This window comes from Austrofundulus limnaeus, unplaced genomic scaffold (assembly GCF_001266775.1).
Source record: "Austrofundulus limnaeus strain Quisiro unplaced genomic scaffold, Austrofundulus_limnaeus-1.0 Scaffold115, whole genome shotgun sequence".
Taxonomy (NCBI): Eukaryota; Metazoa; Chordata; class Actinopteri; order Cyprinodontiformes; family Rivulidae; genus Austrofundulus; species Austrofundulus limnaeus.
The window spans coordinates 1,226,408-1,239,526 of record NW_013952517.1 but is presented as its reverse complement, the minus strand read 5'-3'; the positions used below and the strand labels follow the sequence as shown (position 1 = coordinate 1,239,526).

General features: G+C 37.8%; 1 protein-coding gene across 10 annotated transcripts in view; it reads left to right on the top strand.

The window, feature by feature from the left end:
* LOC106521789 (ELKS/Rab6-interacting/CAST family member 1) overlaps window positions 1-13,119 on the top strand; it is a gene marked incomplete in the record, with an annotated part of 136,158 nt that overhangs the window by 115,258 nt on the left and 7,781 nt on the right. For 7 of the 10 annotated variants that reach the window (XM_014014514.1, XM_014014510.1, XM_014014517.1 and 4 more), the window contains 1 exon segment: window positions 453-638. In XM_014014514.1, coding sequence (XP_013869968.1) covers window positions 453-638 — 186 coding nt within the window. 10 annotated transcript variants of the gene reach the window in all.

Below are 13,119 nucleotides of genomic sequence, written 5' to 3'. Positions count from 1 at the left end.
ATTAATTAATTTATTTAATCAGGACAATGCACATTAATGAGCAATCTTTTACTTGTGTAAAGTGTGTAAATAAGACAGATTGTAGCATAGTTGCTAATTTACATCTGTAGTTCTGAGGCAGGAAAACAAAACACAAGCTCACAAATACAATATCAAGCAAAACACAAACACATTCAGACAAATGACATTACAACAATAAAATAAAGTATTAACATTACACATAGATCAGTAATGACACATAATCATGGAAAAAATATTTATTATTCTTTAATTATGTATTCTTAAAGTTGATTAAAATTGTCCCTTTTCTGTTTCCATTATTCATTGCATGTCCATCTGTTTTGCCGACTTTTATCACCCTACATTCCATAAAAAATAAAATACGGCATGTTTTATTTTGTTTGTTTTGTCTTTTCAGTCAAATTTTTATTCATTTATTTTTCGTCCCGCAGATTCTTTCTCCTCTCCTGGATCTCAATCAGAATCGCAATAAACTGAAGCTGTACATAAGTCACCTGACGTCACTGTGTCAGGAGCGAGACCCAATCATACTTCAGGACTTTGCCCCGCCCCCTGCCTATCACCGCTCTGACTCCGCCTCCTGGAATACAGAGCTGCAAAGCATGACGCAGGAACAGGTATTTAGGACATTTTGTTATCCCGTTTTTAAAACTAGTCTCAATGTGTGTGTGTGTGTTGATAAATGTGTGTCTCTTTAATTGTGTGTAGGAGTTCAGGGCCTGGCAGGTTCTCGACGCTGTCTGTGACATTATTGAAAAGATTTACTCCAGCAGGTCACCTGTCGACAAACGCCTGTCTGCAGACATTTTATTTTATTTTAAAGCACKGGGAGCGAACCTCGCCTCAAGCTGAACACAGCAATAAGACGGCACAAGTGTTTTTATTTTATTGTCAAAGCCATTGTTGTGTTAGAGAGCGAGGAGAAGGGAAATGAAAATGTAGAAAGACAAGTTGGGGCTTAGGGAATGCCTATATGTTGCTGCTTTATCTTAGTAACCACTTGTGTTTTCAGTCTCCTAATATAAACAGCGTATTATTCAATTTTAAAAATTGGGCCTGTCCAAGGCTTCCTCCGTCTCTTTTCTCCATATTGAAAACATATCAAGCAAAACACGTCTCTACATGTGGTATGCATTGAAGACTGAAACCGTAGACACTCTCGCAGCTCTGTGACAGAGTGTGTGGTTTGGGTACTAGTTTCCTCCAGCCTTACTGTAACGTCTTAATGCGGAGAAATATCTGTTTAGCACGAATGCCTCAGATACGGCGTTGCGTGACGTGCCACTCGAAATGAATGTCGAAAACAGAAAATTAAGCTGTCATTTAATCACGGCGCACATTAAATGATCTGCGTGGCTTCTTCGAGCAGAAAATCATGACTCGTATTTTTCATCATCGGTCCGTTTTCTTCAAGAAAAAAAAATCCACTTTCTTCTGTGGTTTAGAGGCTAGTTTTCAAAAGAAAAACATGCTCTATTAAAACTGATTAAATGGGCATAACTGTCTGAATTCAAGTTGCAGGATTTAATTCCTGTTTTATTTTTTGTTAAAGGATTACATGCAAGTGAAGTTTACATTTGAGATGGAAAAACAGCTCAACAAATCACTCCGACTGGGATTTTTTTTTTTAGAATTAGATTTGTTTTCATGTTTTTATACTAATTAAATTTATTTCAGTGCTAAAAAATTTAAAAAATATTGGATTATAGAAGGATTTTACTGTTTGTGTTAGAGTTGTTTTCTTCTGTTTTAGTTGTAAATTACCAGGACATTCACACCTGATGAAAACACCAGAATCTATAATATGAAAGCTGGTGTTAAAAAAATTAAGCATGCAATGGAAGGAAGGCCATTTAAAACCTAAAATCAGAAAATAAACCGATTTATTACAACTAAGAATTTGAACACAYGTTTAAACTTTGTTGCTTATTTTGCCAAACCCTCAGTCAGATAAGTACAATTAAATTTTTACTGCTTCCTAGTGTTGTTTTTCTCTAAATAATGACACAAAAATCACTATAGTCATACCTCATAGAAATTTAATCTTATTTTTGCGAAAATTACTGTAACTCACATATTTCCTGCTGTATTACCCAAAGTATTATTCAAGTCCTTGCGCTTAAGTTCTAAAATTTGCATTTTGTCAATGTGGAAACATGTCCTAAGTCAGCTTTACACATAAAAACATTTTCTAGCTCATTTGATTGACGAAAACATGGTCAAAGTTTTGAATACGTTTCGAATCACCCATTAAAATTAGTGCTTTTATATTTGTTTTTTGTCTTAAAGTAGACGTGTCATGCTTTTAAATCCTTTTTTTCACATATAAATCCTGCAATACTTTGTTCTGAATTCCTCCTTAGTGTAACTCCAGAAGCCCCTCTTTCACCCCCTTTTCTGAGGTTGTCTCAGGGCAACTCRTTTTGAGGCTGTCTCTTTAAATCCAAATGAGTCATTTCAGGCCCCACCCCCCTCCAGCTTCCAGAGGGGTTCATAGAGGGGATTATGACTACAGCAGGTAAAATAAGTATTGAACACGTCAACATTTTTCTCAGTAAATATTTTACTAGAGGTGCTAATGACATGAAATTTTCACCAGATGTTGGTAACAACCCAAGTGATCCATACATACAAAGAAATCAAACCATAAATGTCCAGAAATGAAGTTATTTGTAATAATGTGGAATGGCACAGGGAAGAAGTATTGAACACACTTACTGAAATTTATCTAATACTTTGTACAAAAGCCTTTGTTGTCAATGACAGCTTCAAGACGCCTCCTGTATGGAGAAACTAGTGGCATGCATTGCTCAGGTGTGATTTTGGCCCATTCTTCCACAAACAGTCTTCAAATCTTGAAGGTTTCGTGGACCTCTTCTATGAACTCTGATCTTTAGTTCTTTCCATAGATTTTCTGTTGGATTCAGGTCAGGTGATTGGCTGGGCCATTCCAGCAGCTTTAGTTTCTTTCTCTGAAACCAACTGAGAGTTTCCTTGACATTGTGTTTGGGCTCATTGTCTTGCTGAAATGTCCAGCCACGTTTCATCTTCTTCATCCTGGTAGATGGAAGCAGATTTTTATCAAGAATGTCTCTGTACATTTTTCCACTCATCCTTCCTTCAATTATTTGAAGTTTGCCAGTACCATATGCTGAAAAACAGCCCCACACCATGATGTTCCCACCTCCAAACTTCACTGTTGGTATGGTGTTTTTGGGCTGATGTGCAGTGCCATTTGACCTCCAAACATGATGTGTATTCTGGCATCCAAACAGTTCARTGTTGGTCTCATCTGACCAGACTATATTCTCCCAGTATTACACAGGCTTGTTTAAACGTTGTGCAGCAAACTTTAAAGGAGCTTCAACATGCTGTTTCTTCAGCAGTGGAGTCTTGCGTGGTGAGCGTGCATACAGGCCATGGTGGTTCAGTGCATTACTTATTGTTTTCTTTGAAACAATCGTACCTGCTAATTCCAGGTCTTTCTGAAGCTCTCYACAAGTGGTCCTTGGCTCTTGGACAACTCTTCTGATAATTCTTTTCACTCCTCTGTCAGAAATCTTGTGAGGAGCACCTGGTCGTGGTCAGTTTATGGTGAAATAATATTCTTTCCACTTCTGAATTATGGCCACAACAGTGCTCACTGGAACCTTCAGAAGTTTAGACATTCTTCTGTAACCGATGCCATCATTATGCTTTGCAACAATAAGGTTGTGAAGGTCTTGAGAGAGCTCTTTACTTTTACCCATCATCAGATGGTTCTTGTGTGATACCTGGCCATCATTTGGGACTGAACCAGCTGATATTAACTTGCACTGACAAGGGGCAGRCTTGCTTTCTAATTACTGAGAGAGTTCAGCTGGTGTCTTGTCTTTCCATGCCTTTTTACACCTCCCTTTCTTCATGTGTTCAATACTTTTTCCCTGTGCCATTCCACATTATTACAAATAACTTCATTTCTGGACATTTATGGTTTGATTTCTTTGTATGTATGGATCACTTGGGTTGTTACCGACATCTGATGAAAATTTCATGTCATTAGCACCTCTAGTAATATATTTACTGAGAAAAATGTTGGCGTGTTCAATACTTATTTTACCCGCTGTATATAGCTGTGCAGAAACTTTTTATTTACAAATTGATTAAAAGACGTCAACAACTAGACTTGTCTTTCCAGCCTTACATGTTGGAGCCAGAGTCTGATCAGAGCCAGAGCAGGGTGAAGACCACCAAATTGTAGTTGGTAAATCACTAAATTTGGTGACGTGATAGTTTAGAAAACATCATAGAAAACAGAGAAAACTGAACAGAGTGGATCTTTGACTCTTAAATCCAGAAATGCACATGTAGGGTTAAATATTGTTTCTAAATCAACCCTACATGTCTGTCTTGTATCTCTTTGTGGTCTGAGCTGTTCCTCACCTCACCCATTGACTCCTCCTAACCTTGAGCAGTATTTTTTTGTTTTTGTTGTGGACTAAATAGGTCAACTTATGATTTGAACTAATCTCATTGAAGGTTTTACCAAGAAGGAGGTCTCATCAGAAACAACTGGCTTTCAAGTTTAATAAAACAAATCTGAATAATCGGGCTCACATCTCTGATTGACTCAACCTGTTGCTGCTCTCTTACATCGTCTGGCCCAACGTGTAGCTGCATAGATGGTTTTCCCTCATGGTGGGAAAGAAGACCCTATGAAATCAGCTTTATGAACCTCAGTCTCCTTCTGTTCCTGCTGCATACACAAAAAGAGAAATTGGCTCCAACAGTTACAAGAGCTATAAAAATAAAAAGTCCCTGTGGTTCAAAAGCATCTATAGTAATGTAGTATTAACCAGTGGTAGATTGGATCAGCTGAAAGAGCTTTGGTTTTTAAGTAAAGTCTGCTTWACTTTCCTCGTGTTTTTTTGTCATCTTCATCACTTATTTTCCTTTTTGGTCATTTAATCTCTCAGCTGGGCCTTTTTTTTACGGTTCCCCCCCAAAAAAACACATATTTTTTGTGTGTATTTTTCCTTTTAAAGGGTCTCCCTCAACKTTATATTTTAATCATAACATCTCACTTTGCTCCACGTCTGAACTGGTGTTTGAGCTGCTGAGGTTTTTCACCGACCATGTTTTTTAGGTGGGATGTTTCCCCTAACAACATCACAATTTGAATTATTCTGCTTCTGCTTCTTTCTCTGTCCAAACCCACCCGGAACCAGGCAATGCCACTTGGCGCCGTTTGTGTGTGTGTGTTTTAAAGACCCGCCTACACACAATCGCAAAGACACAAAGTCTTTCATTCAGGCCCGTGTTTCTCATTTTCCTTCATCAAGCGTCGCCATCGCCCTGACTGACCCTGTTAATACACTCAGCCTCCATCCAGACCACCATGGCTCAGTGTGCCAGCTTCTCCTCTGTTTTGTGGTGAGTGTGTGTGTGTRTTTTACAAGCCTCTCTGGCTCTGATGAAATGCCTGGCACTCTGTAAAGTCATTAGGATTGTCCTAAAATAGCATGTAAAACAGGCTGATGCAAAGTCTGAAACAGAAAACTGCACATCTTAAAATCCCTYGAGCCTCAACAAGCACCTTTACCTTAAAAGATGGTTTGATAGTATTATCCTGTAACTATATTCTTCAAGGTTTTTAGATTTTTAGAACAGGCTTTGTTAAATATTTGGTACAATATAAAACATGGTCAAGACGTGAGGAGATAGTGTCTTAGCTTAACAGAAGCACTACAGTCATTGGTTTTCCACACAAAACAAGTTTTTCCACCATTTAAAATAAATCAACCTACATTTTTTTGACCAATACACCAATGAGAAAATTTACTTAAAGTCAAAGGGTTACTTGAGCATTATGGTTGCCCTCAAAAAAACATCGAGTTCTCCCACTTTCCTATAGGGATTTTCCACTGGAGAGGCGTTCCAGTTTAAATTTCTGACTTGTAAGTGGGAAATTCCTATTTCCCAGTACAACAGGGCCACAGCAAGGTAGCCTGCAAAAACATAGCAAAATGGAGACTTTACACAGTGAGTTTCGCCTCTTTCCGGCTACATTTGAACCCTGTGCACCTCCTGGGGTCGCCTCAGACCATAGGCAATCTAGGCGATTGCCAAGGGTACCACTGCTGGAGGGGGCGTCGCTGCTAGAAACCTGATGTTAAAATCAAAAAGTATTGTGGATTTTGTTGAAGCACAGCTGCTATAGAATTAGCGACTTTTGTTAGATTTGCTCATCTTGGTTTGTTGAGACAGAACTGAATAAAGAATCTAATCATGGTTGTGAGACTGTTTTTGCAGTCAAAGGGCTGTTTTCTGTCTCATTGTCAGAAGAATCTTTATCGTCGAATGACAACTGATGAGAGCTGGCGTTGAGTTATTCCTCTCAGGAAGTCTCCCATTGTTCATTTATTGCCCTGAAGTAAAACGTAAAAGAAAGAAAAAACATGTTGTTATGGCAATATTTATTTAACAACAGAGACAGAAATACGCTGGTCAAGAATGAATTTTATTTGTCTAAAGGCATGACTTTCTGTTTCTCTGCAGCTGAGTTATTAGAGGAGCTATTAATCTGTGTTTGCCTACACAAACATGTGTTACTGTTAGTCTGTTTCAATCCATGGTGTTTGGTTCAATAAAAAAAAAAACGTATGAAGTGTTACTGGCTGAGCTGGACGTTACATCCAGTATGAGACGTTTGACTCTCTATCAGCTTAAACTTAACCAGCTTTCAGTAAGTGACTGCCAGGCTTTCTGGGCCAAATCAAACTGTAGAAACTTAAAAAAAACTATCATTCTTTGAAGGACCSACAGTGTTGCATGCCAGTCTGTTAGAGTATGTGATAGGGATGAGTCAGAGCTCCTACCACAATCAGTCTTAGCTCAGTATCTGTAAAATGGCTTGGGTTTGGAGCTTTTATGGCGACTTCTTCGACAATCCAAACGTCTACTGGAAAGATCAACATGCACCCCAAAAATAAAACAAATTGTTTTGTTTTAGAAAAAAATAAGGTAGGTTTCACATGCACCGTATCATCGTTTTCCACTTGTACGCCCTGATGTGGTCAAACAATGCCCCCGTTCCTCGACTGGCAGGAACAACTTGTGCCTGWTGGTGTGTGTGTGTGTATGTGAAAGAGAGAGAGAACGACTCGAGGTCACCSGTTGGGTGAGTTTTGATYGACAGGACCYRYAAAAACAGGACAGGGCAGAGCTGGRACTTAAACWTCATGTCTGATAATGTGGACTGTAAATACACAGGAACAATGGGAGTGGAAGTCCAGTTGTGTGCATAAGTGTCTGTACAAGTGAAACTTAAACATCCGTTACGATTAAAAAAATTGGCAGTTTAGATTAAGGTGTTTTATTTATTTATTTGTTTATTTATTTATTTATTTTTTTGTTTGTTTTGTTTATTTACTGGATGTGCTTTTTATGAAGGTTGTATGATGACATAAGTTGAATACTGAATAAATGGGCACTGAAGGAGCAACTTTGCAGTGATATTTTTAAAAACCATATACAGTAGCATGTTTTAAAGCTGGAGGGAGGTAGAGTCTGAGAAATGAAGCCAATAATTATTTTAATTATGTATTTACTAAAATGACCACCAGGGGGCCTGGTGAGTTTATGGTTTCACATGATCATTACAGGTTTGCTCTCTTGTGTTTTTTGTTTGTTTTAGGGTAATTACTAGGTTGATTCTTGAGTTTTTTATTTGTTTGGGAGATTTTTATAATTATTAGTATTTTATGTCAAMATTTCAATTTAAAAAAATGTTTTTTCCAACTTTTCTGGACAAATATAAGAGGAGGAAATCTCCAACATTGTAAAACTAGGGAATTAAAAATATGGCAAGTTTTAAAGTTTTAAATTTATTTTAAAAGCGTAAATATAGCTTAGACACAAATTGAACGTTTATTTTATTACATCAACAGGTTAATGAATCAACCTGATTCATACGTGTGAATCAGGTTGTTATTATGTTCAGTAACAAGAATATAAAATTGTTCAGAACAAAAAAACTTAATTCTTTTAGTCCTGAAACTACAGGACTTGTTTTCATCCGAATGTCCGATCTTTAATAAATGTTAAAACCAAATTATCGCTGCAACATATATGACTTTTTATTTTAATTTATTTTATTTTATTTTATTTTATTTTATTTTATTTTATTTTATTGAGAAGTGAAAAATAAATTGTAGACTGACGTGAAGACGAAACCAAGAGGGAGGTAGTTGTGAGGTTTGGGGTTTGTTCAGACTCATCCATTTGTCGGACGTTGTGGTCTCTCTGGGCTTTCATTAAGCAGCTCTGCTTCCTGATTCCTGTTTTATTTTTTTCTCAGAGACCATTGCGTTTATCCCCCACGCACACACATTTCGTCTTTTTTTTATTATTTCATTAAGAAAATTACCGAAACTCACATTATTTCCTACATTATCCAAAACTTTAATCAAACATTTGCGCTAACGTTCAGAAATGTACGTTTTGTTAACATGAAAAGCAAGTACACAACTCTTTCTGCATGTTCTACACACAGTTTGGCCTTCAATGGTCATTACAGACAAACTGCTGGTTTCTGCAGAGTTATTGAGTCCAGGCTTAATGGATTTACCAGGCAGCCTCCTTTTTACATATGTTTTTTTTTTCACTCGTTTTACCCTTGAACTTTTCCAGTCTGATTGTCTGCATCCTTCCCTCCATCTTTATAAATCTATCAAGGCTTCTTTATTTCGCCTTTTTTTTATTTGACTCTTCTATCGTCGATGACCTCTGATCAGTCTGCTTGTTGCTCCACCCCCGCACCTTTACATTCCCCTCTTTGTTTCCTCTGTCGGTAATGAGGATACAAGCTGTTGATGGCGACAGGTGAAGGCCAGATTCCTATTTGAGTCCGAAGAAACTGCTTTCCACATTTTTTTTCTTTCTTCTTCGCTTTTTATCGCTGAGCTCTTCACAGCAGCCACTGTCGAGGCCCAGCTTCTCACATTTTTATTACAAATTATTGCTCCAGACATTTTCCTCAACAAGTTCAAGCACCTTTTAGCGGTCCTAGTGGAACAGTCACTTGACGATGGTCGTAAAGCTTTAACTTTTTCTCTAACACGTTTTAATTAGTTACTTAGAGATGTTGCAACAAGACATTAACATTTCCATCACTTTACCTTAGATTGAATTTTATATTTTACACAGAAACATGTCATTTTTTTWAAATAAACAATAAAATAAAAAAACAAGTTCCTTCTTTCCTTCCCTTATGAAAAGATTTGGAGATAAAAGATAAGCAAACTTAGTCACATCATATTAGCAAAATATTTGTAATTAAACGTTTTTTATTAGTCACCGGTCAATTTCTCTATCCTGTCTTCTAATATTTAAAGCATTAATTAAATTCAAGTAACAAAGAGGAAAAACATATTAAAGACCATAAATTAGTTCCATGTTTTCATTCGCAGCTGCTCCTCCAGGACCAATTTAAGGTTTCAGCTCTCGTTGGTCCGCTTTAAAAGTTCTGTTCTCTGTAGATACATGCTAAACACTCGCTGAGTAMAATCTTGTAGTTTGAGCTTTTAAAAGTGAATACGCCTCAATCTAATTTCATATCAAATTAAAATAAAATGACCAATCGCTGCTGAACGTCCTGCGGAGGTTTTTCTTCAGAGACGATGCAGAGCGGTGATTTTCAGTCCTCTGGCAGCCAGAAGTCATCGTCCTTTATTCCCTCTGCAGCTCGTTAGCTCGTGTTATTAGCGGCGTTGCTTAAAACTGCGACATTACCTCTGGGCTTGGTTCAGAACCGGCAGCCAACTTAAAAAATGTTTTAACCCAATGCACGTCTGCTAAAATATAATGTTTTTGCAGCACTACTAAGGGTTGTTAAAGAGGCTGGGGCATCTTTGTGAAGTAGAATTTGGTAGAAATTAATAAAATATTGAGCAACTAGTTTTCTTCTATAGGTTTTATGAAAAAGTTTTAAAAATTTCARTTGTTTTTCCCTTTTTTCTTAAATCTGGTAACTTTCAGTTCATATCAAATTATAGGAAAACAGCAAAGCAGCCATATAAACATCTTTTCATCACCTTAAGCAGAAATGCCTTTTTAATTTATTTTTTGTGTAAAATGAAGCATGTAGGTGGAATAAAACAGCTTGGGGTTTAAATTATAGAATAAATGTTTAAATTCATGCTCAACAGTGTTACATGACATGATTTTATTTATTATTTCATGAAAGTAAAACTCTTTATTTAGTTCACATTGGCATTATCCCCCGTCTCTTTTGCTCTTTTTTGCCGCTCAAAGTTCTTCGCAAGACTTTTCTCAAAATATCTCTTCTGGGTTTCAAGTAAAACAAACAACCTACGAGATTCTGAAAACAGTCCGAGCCGCCGCCGCAGTGTTTGTGCAGAACTCTGGGCTGTTTTATGTGAAAGTCCGTCTGTGGGCCTCACGGAGCCGTGAGCCTCAAACTAAAACACGGCAAAGTCTCTTTTTTTTCCTCCAAAATCGCTCAAAACACGAGGAGTTTTAAACGTGCAAATGGACTTTTGATTTTATTTGTTGTTTTAACTTCCTGAGTTATGGTTTCTTTATGAAACATTCCTCTGCAAAAAGGTTCAAGCCCTGTAATGTGTGTCAGGAGGTCAGCACGCACACCTCACACCCTCATCCTTATTGTCAAACTGATAACCTGTGTGTGTGTGTGTCTGTGTGTGTCTCCAGGCCCTCAGTAAGGCAGATACTGATCCATCACGATAATGGATCTTTAATGGCCGCAGTAAAAAAAAAAAATCGTCCTCAGCAACAACTCTTCATCTCACACACAAACACACACCTCACCCCTCACCTCCATCATTCGCCCTCTTTTTTTGGCCGCTCACTTAATCCGAACTGAAACTTTAGCTTCAAACTAGCTTGTACAAAAAGCTAAACCACTGTATCTCACACACAGGCTTTGGCAGGCTGCACCCTCTGCCCACTTAAATTAATTCATCTGCGTGTTTTCTACCACACACTGTGATCTCATGAGACGTGATCCATGGCAACTTTCACCACATAACCTGAAACTGTTTATATTTAATTCTCAGGCCATATTTAGACTTTGGATCGAGTAAAATAGCAGGAAGTTAATTGCTTAGCAATGAGAGGCGCTTTTTGTTTTTTTTCCATCTGAAGACTAAATGATGATTTTCTACCTTTGGGCCTGTTTTACTAGTTTTGGCCTCGAGTCACTTCAGTTATTGGAAAGCATTTTTCTCCACAATAATTCTCATGATTTAAGGATTTGACGACTGGTTTTTATGTTGAAGCATTTAGGCGGGGTTTCTCAAGTCTTGTAAATATGAAAGGATTAAAGTGTCATGCTGCAAGTCAGAATTTGGCTCATTTTGGTGACATTTTACTTAGTTTTTTATGACAGAATAAATTATACACATTAGTGGGTTCTTTACAATGGAGCACAAAATGATTGATATAAATGGATAAAATACAAAAAGGTATTGAATCATTAGCTGATAATAAAAAGTAACCAAATTTGACTTTCGTAATAAATCAATGAAATACCACAGTTTCTTTGTTTCAGAAGTCAGATCAAGTCAAAGCTGTGTTTTTACAGAAAATGCAAAGAAATCGGTATATTTTACTTCATCTATCAAATTTTAGCTCAGTATGTGTAAAACTGTCATTTTTGTGTTTGCTAAGGTTGATTAGCTGTGGTCTGACTTTTGTAAAAATTAGTTTAGCCATCATATAGACTAGAAAAGGACTAAATATGTGTAGTCCTTTTATAGTTTACCATTTCTCATATGTTTTAGTTGGTTGGTGCAGGCAGGTTTTTTTTTCACTTCAGATGGAAAAGCCAAAAACACAAAAAGACTTGGCCATTTAAAGCCAGCATGATGAGGATCAACACCTCCAAAACTGAGTCCATGATCCTCAGGGTGGACTGCTCTCTCCAGGTTGTGGGTGAGGTTCTGCCTCAAGTGGAGGAATTTAAGTATCTTGGGGAGTTCACGAGTGAGGGAAGAACAGAGCGTGAGTTTTAGAYGGATCTGTGCAGCTTCCGCTGTATTGTGGACTCTGTACCRACCTGTTGTGGTGAAGAGGGAGCTGAGCTGTAAGGAGAAACTCTGTTTACCGATTGTCTACGCTCCTACCCTAACCTATGGCCACGAACTTGGGGTRGTGATCRAAAGAACAAGATCCAGGATACAGGTGGTCGAAATAGGAGTAGATAGTGTGAGAAGTTCAGCTCTCCAGGAGAGACTCAGAGTAGAGCCTCTGCTCCTCAGCCAGTTGAGGTGGTTCATCTGGTAAGGTCGCCTCCCTAGGGAGGTGCTTCAGACATGTCGAACTGATAGGAGACCTCGGAGAAGACCCAGGACACGCTGGAGAGACTATGGCTGTGTCTGAATTCCTGGGTTGGCTGACGTTGGCTGCAGCTGACTTGGGCCATAGGCCGCTCATGTCAGCTGTGAAATGTGATGGTCTAGTCTACAGAAGACGTTTGTTTGCGTGACCCCGTTTAGGGGTCGGCCGTCAGCTGCGTAGGATACTCAGAGGCAGCCAACATTTTGGGGATTTTGTCAGCTGCATGAATAGGTGCCCATGAATTGGGACAGCCAACGGCGCAGGGCAGTGACCTAAGTGGCCGACAAATATGGTCGACGCCAACTGCAACCCACACTGCAAAAAATGTCCACCTAACCAAGTTTTAAAATCTTATATCAGCCAAAAAGTCTTTTTGATCTTGTTTTGAGACTTTTACTAAACAAGAACTGATTGTGTAAGAATAATAATCTTGTTTTCATAATGTGTAAGATTATTTGTCTTGTTAGTCTGAAAATTTGACTCAAATTAAGTCAAAATTTTTTGCCAATGGAATAAGAAAATTTTACTTTGTAAGATTCTTGAAATACTTGATTTGACTCAGTTTTGTCTTATTTCAAGAATCTTACCAAGTAAAATTTTCTTACTCCATTGGCAGAAATTTTTGACTTAATTTGAGTCAAATTTTCATACTAACAAGATAAATAATCTTACACATTCTGAAAACAAGATTATTATTCTTACACAATCAGTTTTTGTTTAGTAAATCAGTCTCAAAAC